Source organism: Genypterus blacodes, unplaced genomic scaffold, assembly GCF_046128005.1.
Source record: "Genypterus blacodes isolate CSIRO-AG114 ecotype Tasmania unplaced genomic scaffold, CSIRO-AGI_Gbla_v1 ptg000021l_1, whole genome shotgun sequence".
Taxonomy (NCBI): Eukaryota; Metazoa; Chordata; class Actinopteri; order Ophidiiformes; family Ophidiidae; genus Genypterus; species Genypterus blacodes.
Window position 1 is genome coordinate 8885400 of NW_027466834.1, and position 16212 is coordinate 8901611.

A 16212-nucleotide genomic window follows, 5' to 3' on the forward strand; every position below is an offset into this window, starting at 1 on the left:
CTCCGAAGAATGTGTAGCCTTGCAGAAACTCCACAATTGCATCAATGAACACATAGAAACAGAGACTCAGTTTCTATGGCTATACAAATAAACAGACTTGACTAGACTCGGTCAGACTGATGATGCAGGTGTGATTTTGCAAAATACCTATACCCACTGATCCTATTCATACTTTTGAATTCAAAATGTTGCTGCAGTTTGTGTCACACCCGTAATGTTTTCACATTAACTTGAAGGACAATGGGACGAGAGGCAAATGTGGTTTGTAGCAAATTGGGTGAAGATTGGATTAAATGTATGAAAAAGGGAAAAATATGACAGGATATTTAGACAGAAATGGTTGAAGTCAATCATTGAAATAAAGGGGGGGTTTCTTACACAGTTAATGAGTTTTGTGCCAAAATGTAACATGCATTATAAATGACCTCATGGTGGTGTACTGAATCCAGATCGGCACCAAATAGAACTTGGCCTAAATATTCACTAAATGTCACTGAAAGGGAGAAATATGTCTGGATAGCACACGAGCAGACAAACAGGGCTGAAAATGGAACATCTTTGGCAGCGGTCTGCAATAACAAACCGGCCTTACTGAATAATGAAATGTGCATTAAACATTGAGATCTGTTACAGAATGGTTCCGTGGGGCAGAGACGGCTCACCTGGTGGAGTTGTGCAGCAGCTCGGTACCTTTGCTCCAGAAGATGGCGGGCTTTGGCGCGGCTTTGGGTCGACACTCGATCACCACCCGGCCATTTCTTGCTGCCAGGACTTTCTTCACCGGGTTGTGTTCGAACGTGGGAGCACAGGCTGAAGATGGGTCATCATAAATTGAATTACATTGCTATTACGCATTTTGCATTTTACCTCATTGACGTTTGACCTTACGCTCTTATTAAATGGGGAGAGAAAGTGACCTAAACGCTCTGATTCAGCCAGTTGTGTGTCGTTGACTCACCGTACACACGCAGCTCTGCATTGGCTATGATGACGGCGTGGCGATTTTCAGCAATGCACTGGTACATCCCCGAATCACTGAACGTCAACCTGCTGAACTTCATCTCTTCTCTTTTATACTGTGTGAAAAAAGCAGAGATGTCCGGTTAAAACATCATTATCCTTTATTTCACCATTTTGATGGGGGTTGAACTCAAATGAGCACAGGATTAAAAGGGGAAATTGTTGATAGAGACTCCAATGATGATTGAATAATTTGGACTTGGAGACGACCTCATTAAAGCACAATGATGTCTCCAGCTGTACTTATCAAACAACCTCCCACGCTCTGTGCTGTCACTACCTGCTACTCTCTTGGGTCTTCCAGCCCTAATGGCAGCTGTTTCTGTCACGTTGGCACCGGCTCAATAACGAGAGGTACTTCCTGCTGACACCGTGCCCTCTGTGCGCCCACAGTGCCAAGCGCCTGTCACTGCGACGCTGCTCCCCTGGGTGGCACCTTGAACAAGCACTACTCCTCAGGGGGCCTGTGTTCTTTAATGCTATTTCTGTTTTACAGCGGCAGGAAAAAGGTTCACTTATAGAACACAATTTATGAGTTTGAACATCACCTCTTTGCCATTTTTCAGCCAGCGGATGTGTGGTTTGGGTTTGCCGCTGGCTGCGCAGGTCATGGTGTATTCGCTGCTGAGGTCTCGCTCTGTGCTGTTGATGTACTCCTCCCACTCAGGATAGGCTGCGATCAGGAAAGATCAGAGTTACAATCTAGCAAGGGGGTGTAGTGTTGGTACAATCTGCAGTAAAGAGAGATCACATGTGTCTCACCCTCTACGGAGAGCTGGGCACTGTGGTAGTCCTTTCCTTTGGAGTTGACTGCCTCACACTGGTACATGCCTGCGTCTTCAAACTGCACATTAAACAGCTGCAGATGAGCTCCTGACATCGCCACCTCATGATTGGCTGGCAGCTGCCCGTTCACCTTCTTCCAGCGGATCTCGGGGACCGGACTAAGGACGACACAGGGGGGCAAGCATCAACACACAATGCATGTGCATCACTGCTTAGTGCTGTAAATAATTCTTCATCTCGATAGCGAGGCAGTATGTTCAGTGTGAGTCAACATGACATTTTGGAATGATGCAGATACTTTTGGCTCAAGCTGTTGATATGAATACCAAGATAGTTACACGGTTGTCAACACAAATCTCTTATTTCTATTCCTAGCACGTAAGCCTGTGAATATTGGTGCAGTTGTGGGTGTTGATGTTTCGTCAGACAGTGACCAGAATATCAGCCAACGCTCTGCTCCTGTTCATGCTTACTTTCCCAATGCAAAGCATTCCAAGGTGATGTCCTGTCCCAACAGAGCAGTGGAGTCTGGGAACTTGACTTTAAGATCGGCTGGATACTTTCTGGCAGGACCTGGCAGAAATAACAAGAAGAGCACAACTAGTGACTCAGCTGCTAAGCTTTGGTTCAAACAAAACTAATCCAGGTTCTCACAAAAGAAGAAAAAGAAACAGAACTTGAAACTGACAAAAACATATTGACAGACAACTCCCAGTGTAAATCAATCAATTGAACACCGGATATAACAGAGGAGAGAGAGGAGTGTGCACTCTAATGGCTACTTCTTCTCAAACTTTTGTTCAGAGAGCACAATGAGGAAGGCCCAGTGCCAAGATGCCTTTTGTACTCCGAGTGAAAAAAAAGAAAAGAAATAGCCATCGTATGTGATCAGAATATGGGAGAAGTGTTTGAATTGTTTTTTTGTTTTATTTTATGAGCCATTTACAAAACTTGCCGCATCAGCATCTGAGTCTGGATCATTGCCAAAAAAGTAATGAGCTTTTCCCTGGATCATGCCTCACCCTTTTACCAAGTACCACACATGGAACAATGAGTCAAATGACCTCAAGTCATGTTTGTTCACTGCATATAGCAAATTTAACAACAGACTTTAAAATCGGAAGGGAGAAGTAGTATGCATGGATGGTTAGCCTTCCTGAACTGTTTTGCATTGATGCAGCAATTAACAAGAAGAAATTGACAGTTTAAACACACAAACACCATCCAGCTAAATACAGGCCTAGGGGGTGTCTCGTCATACTTGTATGCATGAGAGAGCACCAGCAACCTATTCAGTTCCAAACCTGGACCTCTTTAACGGAATAGAACATTCTGGTTTGTGCTCGCACCACCATTCAAAGTGATTCTGCTGCAGGTGAAGCCAGCCAAACGTCACTATTCACTATTGAAAATCCACAGGAAACAAAGAGATAATTGATGGTCTCTTGGAAGCCCCCCAAGGATCACGGTGGAGTCGCCTCCAAAGCTTTTATTGCTCCCTCTTACGTTAGGCCGAGTCAAAACACAAGTTTACTGCTTCTCGTGGTGGCTTCCCTCTCAGGGGATGTGGATTTCTTTGCACAGCTGGCTGTATCATAAAGCTCTTTGCCATCTTGTCCATCTCATCTCTATTCCTGGCTATGTTTCTGACTATTGTTAGGCGGATTCTGATATATTGGACTGAAACTGCTTGATGGAAATGGAAATAACCATATTTTTCAAAAGTAAAGTGAATGAATTTTGGACAGAGCTGCAAAATGAAAACATTGGCGACAGGCATCAGTGTACTGAGGATGAAATCTAAACGTTTCTGTTTGTCATACAGGAAAAACACAGTAACAATCGACAGAAAACAGCAGCAGAATGCAGGCATTTACCAAAAGCTGAAGGCTGATACCTTAAAAGAAGGACAGATATCTGCTTTCTGTGAGTTTAATTGCTCAGACTGATGAATAAGATGTGCAGTTTCTATTTGCTATATTTCACATATTTGGTTGGTAACATTCTAATGATTGTTTGACAATGGGCAGAGAACAAAACTTCAGCAGTATATACAGTAACTGTCATCAGTCACTTCCTATTCCTATTCCTTCCAACCTGTCTTAGCTCTTCAGGAAACAATTCATGTCATCCTCTGTTTACGCCTCATATTGCAACAAGCAGAAGAAGTCATAGGAGCAAGAAGTGCCTCAATCTCGCTTTTGTTGTGACCCTTAAGCTTATAACACAACAAACCCAATCACGTCTTAAAGTGCCGAAATGAAAGACCTTAATTGAAGAGTTTTGCAAAAAGTGAACTGCAAAAATCATTAATCACCTTGGTAATTATATTAAACCGGACTTTGACATGTCCTTTTCTACTAAAAGAAACAAGAGTCTGCTAATGTGTCCAACTCAATCCACTGTGTCAATGATGATGAAAGTCTGCACTTACCTTCTGCCAGAGGCACGAGGGGGATGAAGTTAGAGAAGACACTCTTAGAGATAGATGGGCTCGTAATGAAGCAGGCGTAGTTGCCGCTGTCTGATGAGTCCACCTTGGAGATATAGAGGTTGCCTGTTATTTGGGAGACAAAACGCCTCTTGTCCAATGGGACGAAGACCGGGAATTCATTGAGCATCCATCTGAATGACAGCTCGGCTGCAAAGAAAGACACACAAAAGAATCCACTGTCAATCAAGAGTCTAGACACATAGCCAGAGTTTAGGATGAGCTGTAAAACTGACAAACTGTCTGAATAATTTGAATATATGCAAAACAGAAATATCGTAAGTCTTCAGTGTTGAGAGGGGATCATTCAAACATCGATTGACCATTTTGATGATGCTGTGGAGAGTCACTCACAGCTGAATGTTGCTTTAATAATTTAAAAAAAGGGGTAAACCAAGCATTTGAAATGGAGAAGCTGAAAAAAGAGCATAAGGCAAACATGCATGCATTCACACACAGGAGGGGACTGTTGCAATAAATTGCCAAATCTAAATGTGAGTAAATGTTGTACAGTTTCATTTTTTACGTCTACAAATTAGCAGATTCTTCAAGGTCACTGCAAAATTGGAAAAACAGCCTAAAAACCGATGTCTGTGTTATATTCTGTATGTTCAGTTCACTTTACCCCTGTTTTTCATCTTAATGTCCTCAAACTAATCACATGGGGAGGATGAGTAAGGCATATTAATAGTGTTTCCCGGCTCGTGCATGTTGACACACAGCAATTACACCCTCATTAGCACCTATTAACATTTTAAAAGACATTTATATGTCCTTAAACCCGACTTCCTCGCTTGTGGACTGCGGGAGAACACGAGAGGAAGTCACAAATCCAGTTTGTGCCACTGTAGCATCCTGGCTAATGGCAGTCAGACATAATGCTTCATCATGAATGAATGGTTGAGGTTAATCCTGCAGGAGCAGCAGTGCATAATGTACCTGGATAATGAGGTGGGGGAGCACAGAGGAGCACTGCCCCCTGTCCCTCCTTCACGCGCACCGACTCCCTCTCCTCCGATGAGAAGAAATCAAGGTCTGCGACAGACAGAGACAAAACATAAACTGAGACCATTTTTCATATTTAAGCATATTCTACACTCAATTTAAAGATAAACCTACACTAAAAGCTTCAAAAAATAAAAAACTATATCAGACACAAGATGAATTTTGTCCTGCAATATAATCTTTTATAGAAAAGTATATTATCCACAACGGAGTCATAAAATTAGACCACATTACACACCACTTATACTATGTCCCATCTGCCGTTTTAATTTCAGAGTACTTAATATGCATGAAAGTCCAGCTCCAGCAAAAGTAAAGGCAAGACCGGGGTGATCCACATGAGGCCTCACTCACATCCAAACTGCATGGAGGCGTCTCGGCTGATGACCGTGCCGTAGTCGTTGGTGGCCACACACGAGTACGTTCCTTCATGTAGGCTTTTACTGGGGTTGCTGATGACCAGGTTGCCTCCCATTAGAGAGCAGGGGCTGTCTGCGTTAATGTCAATGTCCTTGCCGTTCAGCCTCCACCTGCAAGCAAAACCGGACAGGATGAAACTGAAGTGTGAAGGGAGCATGCTCAGACATTCATCGTCAGTGTGGAGGGACTGAGTCGCCGCTTTGCTCGTCAAAACAAACTCTAAAGTCAAGACCAATTCACAAATAGAGTCACACACCCCCACTAATCCTTTTTAATTGGATTTATGGCTTTATAAAAAAAACTTAACGTTAACGTTTATGAAGACTTGCATTAATTAAACTTACTGAGTTCAGGCTGCTGACATCTTTTGGCTTTTTGTACCTGATGCACACACACACAGACTGAGGAATTGGGAAAGAGCTAGAGAGAGCTCTGGCTAAGTGTTTTGTGGCCTAAGGTTTCTGATTTGTTGCACTACAGCTCTGTGATGAATCACTTTGAAGTTAGAATACTTCAATTAAGTCTGTCATGCTTCTCACTGTGTTTCTGCGGCTTCAGCCAGCATTGAACCCATCTCAGCCCTACGGATATTGTAAACACCAAGCTTTGGTACTCCAAGGTAAAGCAAAAGGTTACTGCAATGCGAACTCCAATTTTTATTTGCTCTCTCTTGCAATAAAAATGGAGGCTTATTTATCAAAATGTATAAATTGAAGGCTGTTCTATAATAAGAGTCAAACCAATTTAATTCCTTCTGACATCTAACGCTGCCTGAAACTGCCCTGGCCAATGCATAGCATTTATATATGAGACATGAAATTAAATTAAATTAAATGGATTGAGCAACATTTGTCAGGTTTAAAGTGTTAAAATTAGATGGAGACATAAAGACAAAATGTGCTATGGCTGTCGTGCCAACATCTCATTTGTTATTAGTTGTTTCCTGAATTTCACATTTTGGCGGATAAATATTTGTTATTATGATGCAAACCAATTATTTTCTACCTACTTTGGCAACAAAATAAAGAAAGATTGCTAGAAAATGCAATAGATAGATAGATAGATAGATAGATAAATAGATAGATAAATAGGTACGGTGGATTACATAGATTCATTTGCAAACAGATCCTTAATCAGTGTGAAGCCAGCCTGAGAGAAGACGAGTGTTGGGAGGAATGCAGAGTGCACAGGGGGGGAGTGATGAAGCTGAGGTTATGGGGAACATATGTTACTTGTATGTGGCAGGTGGATTGGCTCGGGCCTGGCAGTTCATGGTGATTTTAGCCTCAGGCGATTCCTCAGGGTAGATGGTGTCGACCGGCTGCTCATCAAATACTGGTCCATAACCTGTGGCATCGTCTTTCAACAGCAAACAACAAACAAGAACACAGTGGGTCAGATTTACAAACAGGAATAACCAGATATACAGCTTAGACAACCATAACATGGCAGCTGGGTCTAGATGTTATGTGACAGGTAATATACACACACAAACACACCTCTGATGCTTCATTGTTGATTTCAGATAAATACTGAATGCGACCAAAACTCAAACTCAAACTAATCCACACAAACTCTTTACGGCATTAATTTAATGCCCCTCCTTCATCCTCAATCACATCACACATGACAGAGACGCGCTCATTCAGATGCCAGTGGATATATTATTATTCCAAGCTAAATCCTGAAATTGGATGTGCTAACTTTACTTTGCATAATCTAAAATGCTTTTATAAGCAAGTGTGTCATTCCCAGTGCCGTCCTGCAGTTGCATAGACAAGTCCCGAGGAGTCCCTCCTTGATGCAAACGTGCAACTTTGTTCAGTCTGCCTTTTCACACTATCAAGACACACATACAATTAGCTGCAATTACTCATTGAAACAGACAGACACATCACAAGCAGCAGCATGAATAAGACATAAACACAAAGCCAGACTATGAATAGGCAATGAGATGAAATGTTCCCAAATGCTGATTATTCTTTCAGATCAAGTGTGCGTAGGTGACTGCAGGAATATAAATGTGCCCGTGTGTGTGTGTGTGTGTGTGTGTGTGTGTGTGTGTGTGTGTGTCCTCCTGAGTCTCTGAGTTCTAAGGGAGCACAGCTGACATATGAATGGGGGGAAGCTTGCTCTTTCAGACATTAATATCCCCCTTCTATCCATTCCTTCTAACCAGTCATGCATTGGCACTTTGGATTCACTCACTCTGAAAATGTCAAACTGACAGACAGTTTGTAACCTTTCAAAAACACAACAAAAGAGGCTGATATTAATATCCTAGAATCCTGAAATGGCATTTTCTCTATGTACCACCGCTGAAACTGCATGATATATGATGTAACAACAAAATCCAGATCAATCAAACTGAGAAATTTCTGCAGTCAAACGTTTGCACTTGACATTGCTCTATTTAATATTTGACCTTAAAGCAAGTATAGTCAAATAGTGTACCTATCCTCCTTTACATCAATGTGTGGAGACTGTGGCAAATTAGGGCTTTTAAAATCCACATCAGAGCAAATCAAATACTGCTGAAAAAAACTGTTTCAGCTCAATGGCACAGAAACGAAAATAGGTCAGAGAAGAATGATGATGTAAAACTCCCCCAAAATTGGAGAGACTATCCTCAGAGAGCATCTCCACTTTGGTGTAGAGCATTACTTTTGCATTTACTTTTTTTTAACTGGAGAATGCATGAACATGTAGCAGATACACATGAGTGAATTCTGACATGGACCTTTCTTTATAAAGAATGCTTTTAGTTTGGATACTTGATACGTTTCACAGCAAATAGAAACATTTTACTCTAGATAATCCTATTGTAATACAAATGTTGACTTTGTAGTTTAGTACTTTTACTTAAAGGGTCGTAGCATTATTTTTGTAAAGCTGACTCTGCTGCCAACAAGTGAAATGTTGAGAGAGACTTCTGTTTACTTTGAAGACTTAGAGTAGAGAGTAGAGATTTAGCTCATTTTAACACCAAGGTGGCTAACCGGGAAACTTGAGATTGAGACATTGTGAGACAAGATCCACGCCCACTCACACACTCCAGCAGTCAACTGTGTGTCAGTGCGCCACACTGATACAAATCCCAAGGCCTTTCAATTACTGCTGCCTGGGAGCTGTAATTGGGACATTGAGGGAATGTTAAGTGAGAAATCGTGTTGTGGCGCCAAGGGAGACTGAATAGTGACACTCACTGTCCTACTGTTGGCCAATGCTTCAAATGCTGTACATCAAGGCAAGATAGGCCTGACGGATAGAGTCAGAAATAGCAGTTGGAGTGAGATGGAGAGAGCAGATGATGGAGTGTTGAAGCAGGCCACACAAGGCTCACTGCCTGCAGACACACAGGCCTCTTACATCCACTCTCTCTCACTTTCTCTGTCTGTCTCTAACTCATCTCTGTCTCTGTCCTCTCTCTGTCTGTCTGTCTGTCTAATTGCTGTCTACATGCTGGCGTCAGGCTTTGCTGCCTTGCCTTCATTCACTCTCTTTTCTTCGGTCTTTTAACTAGTTTACTCTGCCAATGCAACCATCACTCTTTCTCTCTCTTCTCGTCAGAGGTTTACATAAATTGTGGATAAGTTTGTATAATCTTGTTTGTGTGTCTATAATGCACAATGTGATTGTTCAGTCTCAGCCTTCTAGGATCATTGATTTTTTTAATAATGACAGCTGAATTTGATGACAGACTAGCTACCCGAGCTACTCTGTATCACTACACCAAGAGTAGCCACCATTGCTAGCTAGCTACAAACTAGCACTGCTGTGCACCTGTTTATCTCAGGTAAATCATCTCTTCATCTGTACACAACTACATAATCAGGACACGTGTCTCCTATGTACTGTAACTAAGAAGCAGCAATGTTTATACTGCAATTTGAATATGAAACATTGCTTTAGAAGCCTGCTGCCTTCCCTCGCATCAGTTCCTGATCAGACATCAATTATTCATCACGGTATCAGGTATAATTTTGGGCACATGAGAAGACTTGATGTGGTGATACTCCCTAATACAAGTAAACATACAACAGTTGCAGTCTGTGATATTTCGCAGTATGTTTATTCATGTCTAATGACTAAATGTGTATATTAACTTACCAATTACAAAGAAACATACTGCATTCTTCCCCAGGGGCACCAACAGCGTGTAGCAGTAATCACCCACAATCCTTTCTTCCACAATGGTGTTACTATTAATTCTACAAGCTTCAAAAATAAAATTCAATTACTTCTGCTTCCATTAAAATCTAACGAATACTTTGCTGAGACACATTGTATGACCATGATAGTGTCAGCATCGATCAGTCTGGTGTCAGTTTTGCCATCTCAGCTGATGTCGCAATGAATCATCCTGCAAAATGGAGCAGCATGGGCGACCTGTTTGAACAGCACACTGAATATTACACGCTCAAGCTGAATCCAAATGTTTCACCAACGCATCCGAGAGATAACATAACCCTGTTAGCCTATAATGGTAATAGGCCGTGTTAGTGTGAGACTTTTATTAATGCTGAACTGAGATAACTTTATCACACTGATGGAAATTGACATTGCTGTGGGCTGAATGATAAGCAGTTTTTCTGGTTGGAAATTCTGCAGAGAGTCCCAGTTGGAAAGCAGCCTACACAATGTTCTGACCTTTCAGGAGCGCAGCATTAACTATGCCTCCTCTCTCATCTTTGCTTTTTACCAAATTCCACTGTTTCTACATTTCAACACTTTGTGATTGATTTGGCCAGTGTCTAAAGCAGCATTTAGTGTGGACATATATAGTAAATCTCAGGCTGTGTTATTACTGTAGTGGATATCTATAGATTGTACAAAGGTGCACAGAGAGGAAACCAACAGAAAGAAGGAGTGAGAGAGATAAGATAAGAGAGACTTCCATAAACAACTCACGCTGCATGCAGCATCACAGCTCGTTCCCAAGCAACACATCAGCAAGCCGTCCTTTTTCCAATTTACCCCTCGCTGACAGTCTGCAAATCTGCATCCACTTTATTTTTCTCCCAGAGAATAACACACACACCGCACACAGTACACACTGCTCTACATACTAGAATAGGATCCACAAACTGAGAATGAACCAAAACCTAGATTCAAGATGAACAACAGTTTGTAGAAATAGAGAGAGTGGACAGGGTGCCGCCTCTTCCTCATCTTTATTACTCTTGTATATTTAAATAAACATCTTTCCTCTCTTTGCTGGAACAACTTTTGTCCTAATTGAGTTTACACTGAATCTTGTAATCTAAACAAAATAGATGAATGGCATTGTTGACGAGTTTAGCCTTCCTCTTCTCTGGCTCCACAAATGACCATCATCCTCATCTTCTTCATTAATCTTTTTCTTTATGCATCCTGTATGTTTGTTCCATCCAATTTCTCCCACATTGTGTCCTCTCTCTCCGATTTGTTTAGATCCACGAAGCCCTATGAGATAGAGTAGCTGTATAATTTGTCGCGCACATGAGAATCATATGCATCTTGGATATTAACCATCTACATTAGATTAAATGTACATCTGAAACTAGGAGAAGTCCAGAAATAGCAACACTGGATTGAATCATGACCTCCAGATGGATTTTCATTAGTCCTGTGGTACTGTAGACAATGAGATGGGGAGTCGTCTGTCACTGCCAGTCCCTGAACTAATCCTGACAAGCACATACTACTGTGGTTTTACCACCCCGGGGGCCACAGTGGGCAGAGCTGCAATTTCATCCTCCTTAGATTTGACACACTTCTATTTCTTGCGTAATTCCGTCTTTATATTCCATGAAATGAGCTGAACGGAGCACAACAGCTGGCATAATGTGTTTAAATTAAGGAGGAGGTAATATTATATATATATATACACATATATATTTGTAATATATATATGTATATATACATATATATATTATTATTATTTCTATCTACACAAACCAAAACATATGGAAACACTCCCATTCAAATTCACCATTTAACCTGAAGAGTTATTTTCATAAAGCACACAGTGAAAGCTCTTGATACTTGTTAAAATTACATGATTTTTACTCTTATGGCTGAATTTCACTCTTCAATGAGACCAATTTTAGGCACTCATGCCACTGGAAACAATAATTGTGTAATCTGGGAAGACACATTCCTGTCTACAGAAACACACTGACTATACTTCTTCATGTCAACATATAGACATTACATTTCAACAAGTGTGTGTATGGATTACTCCACACCATGAACAGTTTGAATGGATGCAGTTTAAGACTAAAAGCAGAAATTGTGTGCCAGTAAAGCTCTCTGTTGTAGATAGCCAGTAGCCATTGCATGTTTGTTCATGAAAAAATCACCACTTTGGCTGCGTCTAAATAATAAATTAAGCAGTCCACCCATCATCAAAGTTGAATGAGTGGTCAGTTTCCATGGCAAGCCAAAAATGGATTGCCAAACACTTCTTTGCAGCAAAAGCTGTTGAAACTTTCAAATCGTATATATTATGAAACTAAATAGCAGTTGTGTTAAAGCAGTGGGTGACTCTACATCAGTATTGTCATGACTATTATTGCTATGATTAAAATAACATTGGACTGGATAGTGTCTACGTATCATATTTTGGTCTCACCTGCATAGAAGTCAAGCGAATCCCCTGACCCTGATGCATCTGTAACAGACGAGAGAAGGAATCCTGTAAACATACTCAACCATTTCTGTGGCATAACTGTGGGTGAATTTCTCATACATCTCATATAATTAAACAGAAAAACTGATTTAAATCTACCACATCCCTGAGCAAGGGTGCAAGTATTTGATATGACCCCTGCTATTTCATAGACTATGATAAATGTCTGGGCTCTGACAGGCTGCATTGAGCTGAAGGTCAAATCAGTGGAATTTGCTGGACTCAGATATAAATTAGTGGATGGCCTTCGGTGTATATGGGTTTGATCATATCAGAGTAAACGTATTACTGCTGGTCTACCAAACACAGAAAGCATAAAGTAAATACTCTTTCAGTTCTAGTATAGTGTGTGCCTGACATTTCCGATGCTATCATAGCGGTAACATCACTTTGATGCATCACACTACTGATACTTTATCAGTTCAGCAGTGTGTTTTCATTGTGATACAAGTGCTTTCCTACATATAAAAGTCTCTTTGGGGGGAATTCTCAATCCCCATCCAGTGCTTCGCTTCCATCATAGCTGGTTGTTCTGCAGAATTCTAAATAAAGAAATGGAGACCCGCAAACTCTAAGCCTTCTGTGACACATGATTATTCATCCCTGACCTGTAAGCTTTTGACTTATTTACTTACTCCCCAGACCTGTTTTGAGATACAGGGCTTTAAAGTTTTGCCACTCCGGCTGGCTGAACTCTTAAATAGACTGACTTTTTGAAGAAAAAATACGTAAAAAAAATAACCCCACAAGAACATAAATGCATTCTTAAATGAATGAGTTTATGTGCTTTATAAGCTAATTTTTCAGAACAATGCCAGACATAATCTTATAATACTGAGGTCATAGCATGCAAGAAAGGAAACAGTCTAGTTCGATTTCTGGATGCATGTCACTGGAGACATCATGTAATTTGGTGATCTAATTTGTTTCCTGTATGTTTTGATAGTTCATAAGCACACGTTTGATGAATTACATGGTTTTAGATGCACAAAAGCGACTGTATATGCACATTTAAAAGCTGGGAAGTTACTGTACAACAACAACTTTTACAGGAGTGAGGCTTCAATCCAAAAGTACTGGTGTATGCCATCTTCAATTGTGTCCTAATGAATCTGAATCCATTCCCAATCAAACATTCCTTTTCAAGCGAGTGTGACGGCATAATGCTGACCTGCAGGGGAGAGTGAGAGGAGCAGGAGCAGGAGATGGAGGAGCAGCGTGAGGTGCAGCATGATGTCGTGAACCACCTGGAGGGGTGTGGCTAGAAGCTCAGGCGATGGAACATTAGCAAGACTGCCTGGGTGTCCTAAGAGAGAGAGAGAAAGAGGGAGAGAGAGAGAACACAAAATATAAAAGCTGTGATGAAGAAACCATCACCATCCTTCATGTTTGAATAATAACTACAACATCACAATACATGGACAGGCAGTTTGTGTATGGGGGCATTTTTCAGTCCAATGTACTGATTGCAGAATGTGAAATGCAGCAGAACAGAAGTTCAATGTCCTGACCTATCATTTTCATTTCTCCAAATTTTTCTTCACAGTATCACCCTGAACCAAAATAGAACTAAATTATGGCACAACCAAGCATAATTTATATGATGAGCACCGAACTAGAGGTCTTCACAGGTCCGCTTTGTTTCTTGGGCTTCTTGGATTCGAAGGAAAGAGGAAGGTTCTAGTTCTTGAGTAATCCAGTTGCAAAGAGTATAAAAGCACATGGTGATAGTTACTGAAGGTGATAGGATTTTACTTCATTTAAGCATTTGGGGGAAATCATGTCTGAAGCCTAAACTAGGTCACTCATATTACTTTTTTTTTTTTTTATATAAGATGAAGCATTTTTGTTAATATTAGGTTTTCACTGACCAGGTCCGTGGACCTTTGAATGGAATTCAAATGGAATTCCTTTAAAGAAGCCCGAGCTACACACCTTCCTGCACAGTGGGACACAGGGGAACACGCACTAGGTAGGGCCCGTTTCAAGATGTCACAGACGCTAGAGTAGGGTGTCCCATTTTAGAGGATCCTTGAAATGCCCTTATTTTGGACGAATTTCAACTGCGCACCCACACTACAGGAGATAAATTAAAGATTTCAATGCGGATGTCAACTGTTCATTTAATTTAAACTCATTTTATGATTTTTAAAGTTTGAATATATGTTAATTTATTAACATCCTGAAAAAAAGCGAAATCAACCTGCAGCAGTTGGAATCATTTTTAAATTTTGCAAATAATAATGACTTGGTAGTGCAGAGTCCCTGAATTGAGATACAGTCATGGTGTCATGACACATGCCAAGCTTCACAAGATCATCTCTGCCTACATGTGGAACACAGGCAGACAGTGACAGAGCATCTTCACTGTTTCTCTGCTTCATTGTCAGCCTCTGAGGCACAAAAACTGCCAAAGGTTTAACACTTGATGACTGACATTTGGAAAGTTGTCAGAAGTGTGAGTGTTAGCTGTGCTAAGCAGCACCAGCACAGCACAGCACAGCTCAGAGCCTCATGCAAAGGAACATCATGTGAAAAGCAACAGCTGTCTGAGTAATGAAGCACTAGGGGCAACATCAGAGACAACGAGGGGGAGGAAGAGGAGAACAGTGTTTGTCCCCAGGGACAGACAAACACATGCACACAACAGGAAAGGCTGTTATCACTGCTGGTCACTAGTTTTGGGGTCACTAACTAAATTGTCCAAATCCATCAATCCAAATCAGTGTGTCACATCATATACTGCTGCGTTGTGTCCTACTGCACCACATGATCTCGCTCACATTCATTTGTTATTATAGTCATAATTTGGATCATATAGAACTATACCAGAACCAGAATGCATTTGAATGCAGTTCAAGAAGACTTAAAACCACATATTGTTTGATTAGATCATCCAGCTGGACCGAATCCACAGCGGTGTAAAAACACTGCATCCAACTGTGAACGTTTTAAGAGGTAAAAGAAAATACGTAGTAAAGTCTCAGCACTACCTTAGAGCAAACATTGACAAACCATACATCCAAATCTAACACCTTCACATGGCAGCACTGAGTATAAATCAACACCAGCAGACATGTCTATTCACATCCAGCTTGTGCAGGTCCACTGTGTGTGGATCAGAATGTAATTGAACATGAGGGAGACACTATTGATTTTCCAGCTTGTTGCCTGAGGTATCAGCTGGCCGAGACTCAAATAGGTGTGACAGCAAGATTGAGATCTCAGTATTCACTAAACAAATGGAGTCCTATTACAGCAAAATGGATTATGACAAAAGAGACACCGTGGAATATGCAGGCCTTTCATGACTGGCGCACTAACAGCAACAAAGACACACTTGTAGACACACTTGTTAAACGCAGATGCGACACAAATGAAGACAAATGGGTTGAAACGTCGTCAGCACGGTGCTTCAAGCGCTCAGTCGGCTACATCACGCGCTTCACATTTGGGCATAATGTCCGAATTTTACAGCTGCAGAGGGGATTTTCATCTTCACGCTGCACTGTATCCTAGCAACACCTCACAAAAAGAGCAGTTTGGGTGCTGCGGGGGGCCTTTTGTGACCCACAATAAGACTATGCAAACACCTACAAAGCCCTGGCCTCAACACATCTATTAAAGACAATTTCCTATTGAAGAGCTGCAAAGCACTACAGAAATGACATTAGCAGAAAACTTCTCTCACACAGACACACACTCTTTCTACAACTACTAAGCAGCCATATTGATACTGTCAGCATACTTTCTGCGAGTCATAAATCTTAAATGATGGTAATAGATGCACTTAGGAGATTAGAGGATATGACAACGA

At 41.1% G+C, this 16212-nt stretch overlaps 1 protein-coding gene across 3 annotated transcripts in view; it reads right to left on the minus strand.

Annotated features, from left to right (window-relative positions):
- The window catches only part of cntn1a (contactin 1a), a 54146-nt gene that overhangs the window by 13551 nt on the left and 24383 nt on the right, over window positions 1-16212 (minus strand). For all 3 annotated transcript variants that reach the window (XM_076142332.1, XM_076142333.1, XM_076142334.1), the window contains exons 2-12: window positions 13567-13701; window positions 12339-12377; window positions 6955-7081; window positions 5657-5832; window positions 5237-5332; window positions 4241-4447; window positions 2280-2379; window positions 1783-1964; window positions 1569-1693; window positions 959-1076; window positions 663-810 (exon numbers count right to left, since the gene is read on the minus strand). In XM_076142332.1, coding sequence (XP_075998447.1) covers window positions 663-810; window positions 959-1076; window positions 1569-1693; window positions 1783-1964; window positions 2280-2379; window positions 4241-4447; window positions 5237-5332; window positions 5657-5832; window positions 6955-7081; window positions 12339-12377; window positions 13567-13627 — 1379 coding nt within the window. In that variant the 5' untranslated portion in view covers window positions 13628-13701. The remainder of the gene's footprint in view (window positions 1-662; window positions 811-958; window positions 1077-1568; window positions 1694-1782; window positions 1965-2279; window positions 2380-4240; window positions 4448-5236; window positions 5333-5656; window positions 5833-6954; window positions 7082-12338; window positions 12378-13566; window positions 13702-16212) is intronic.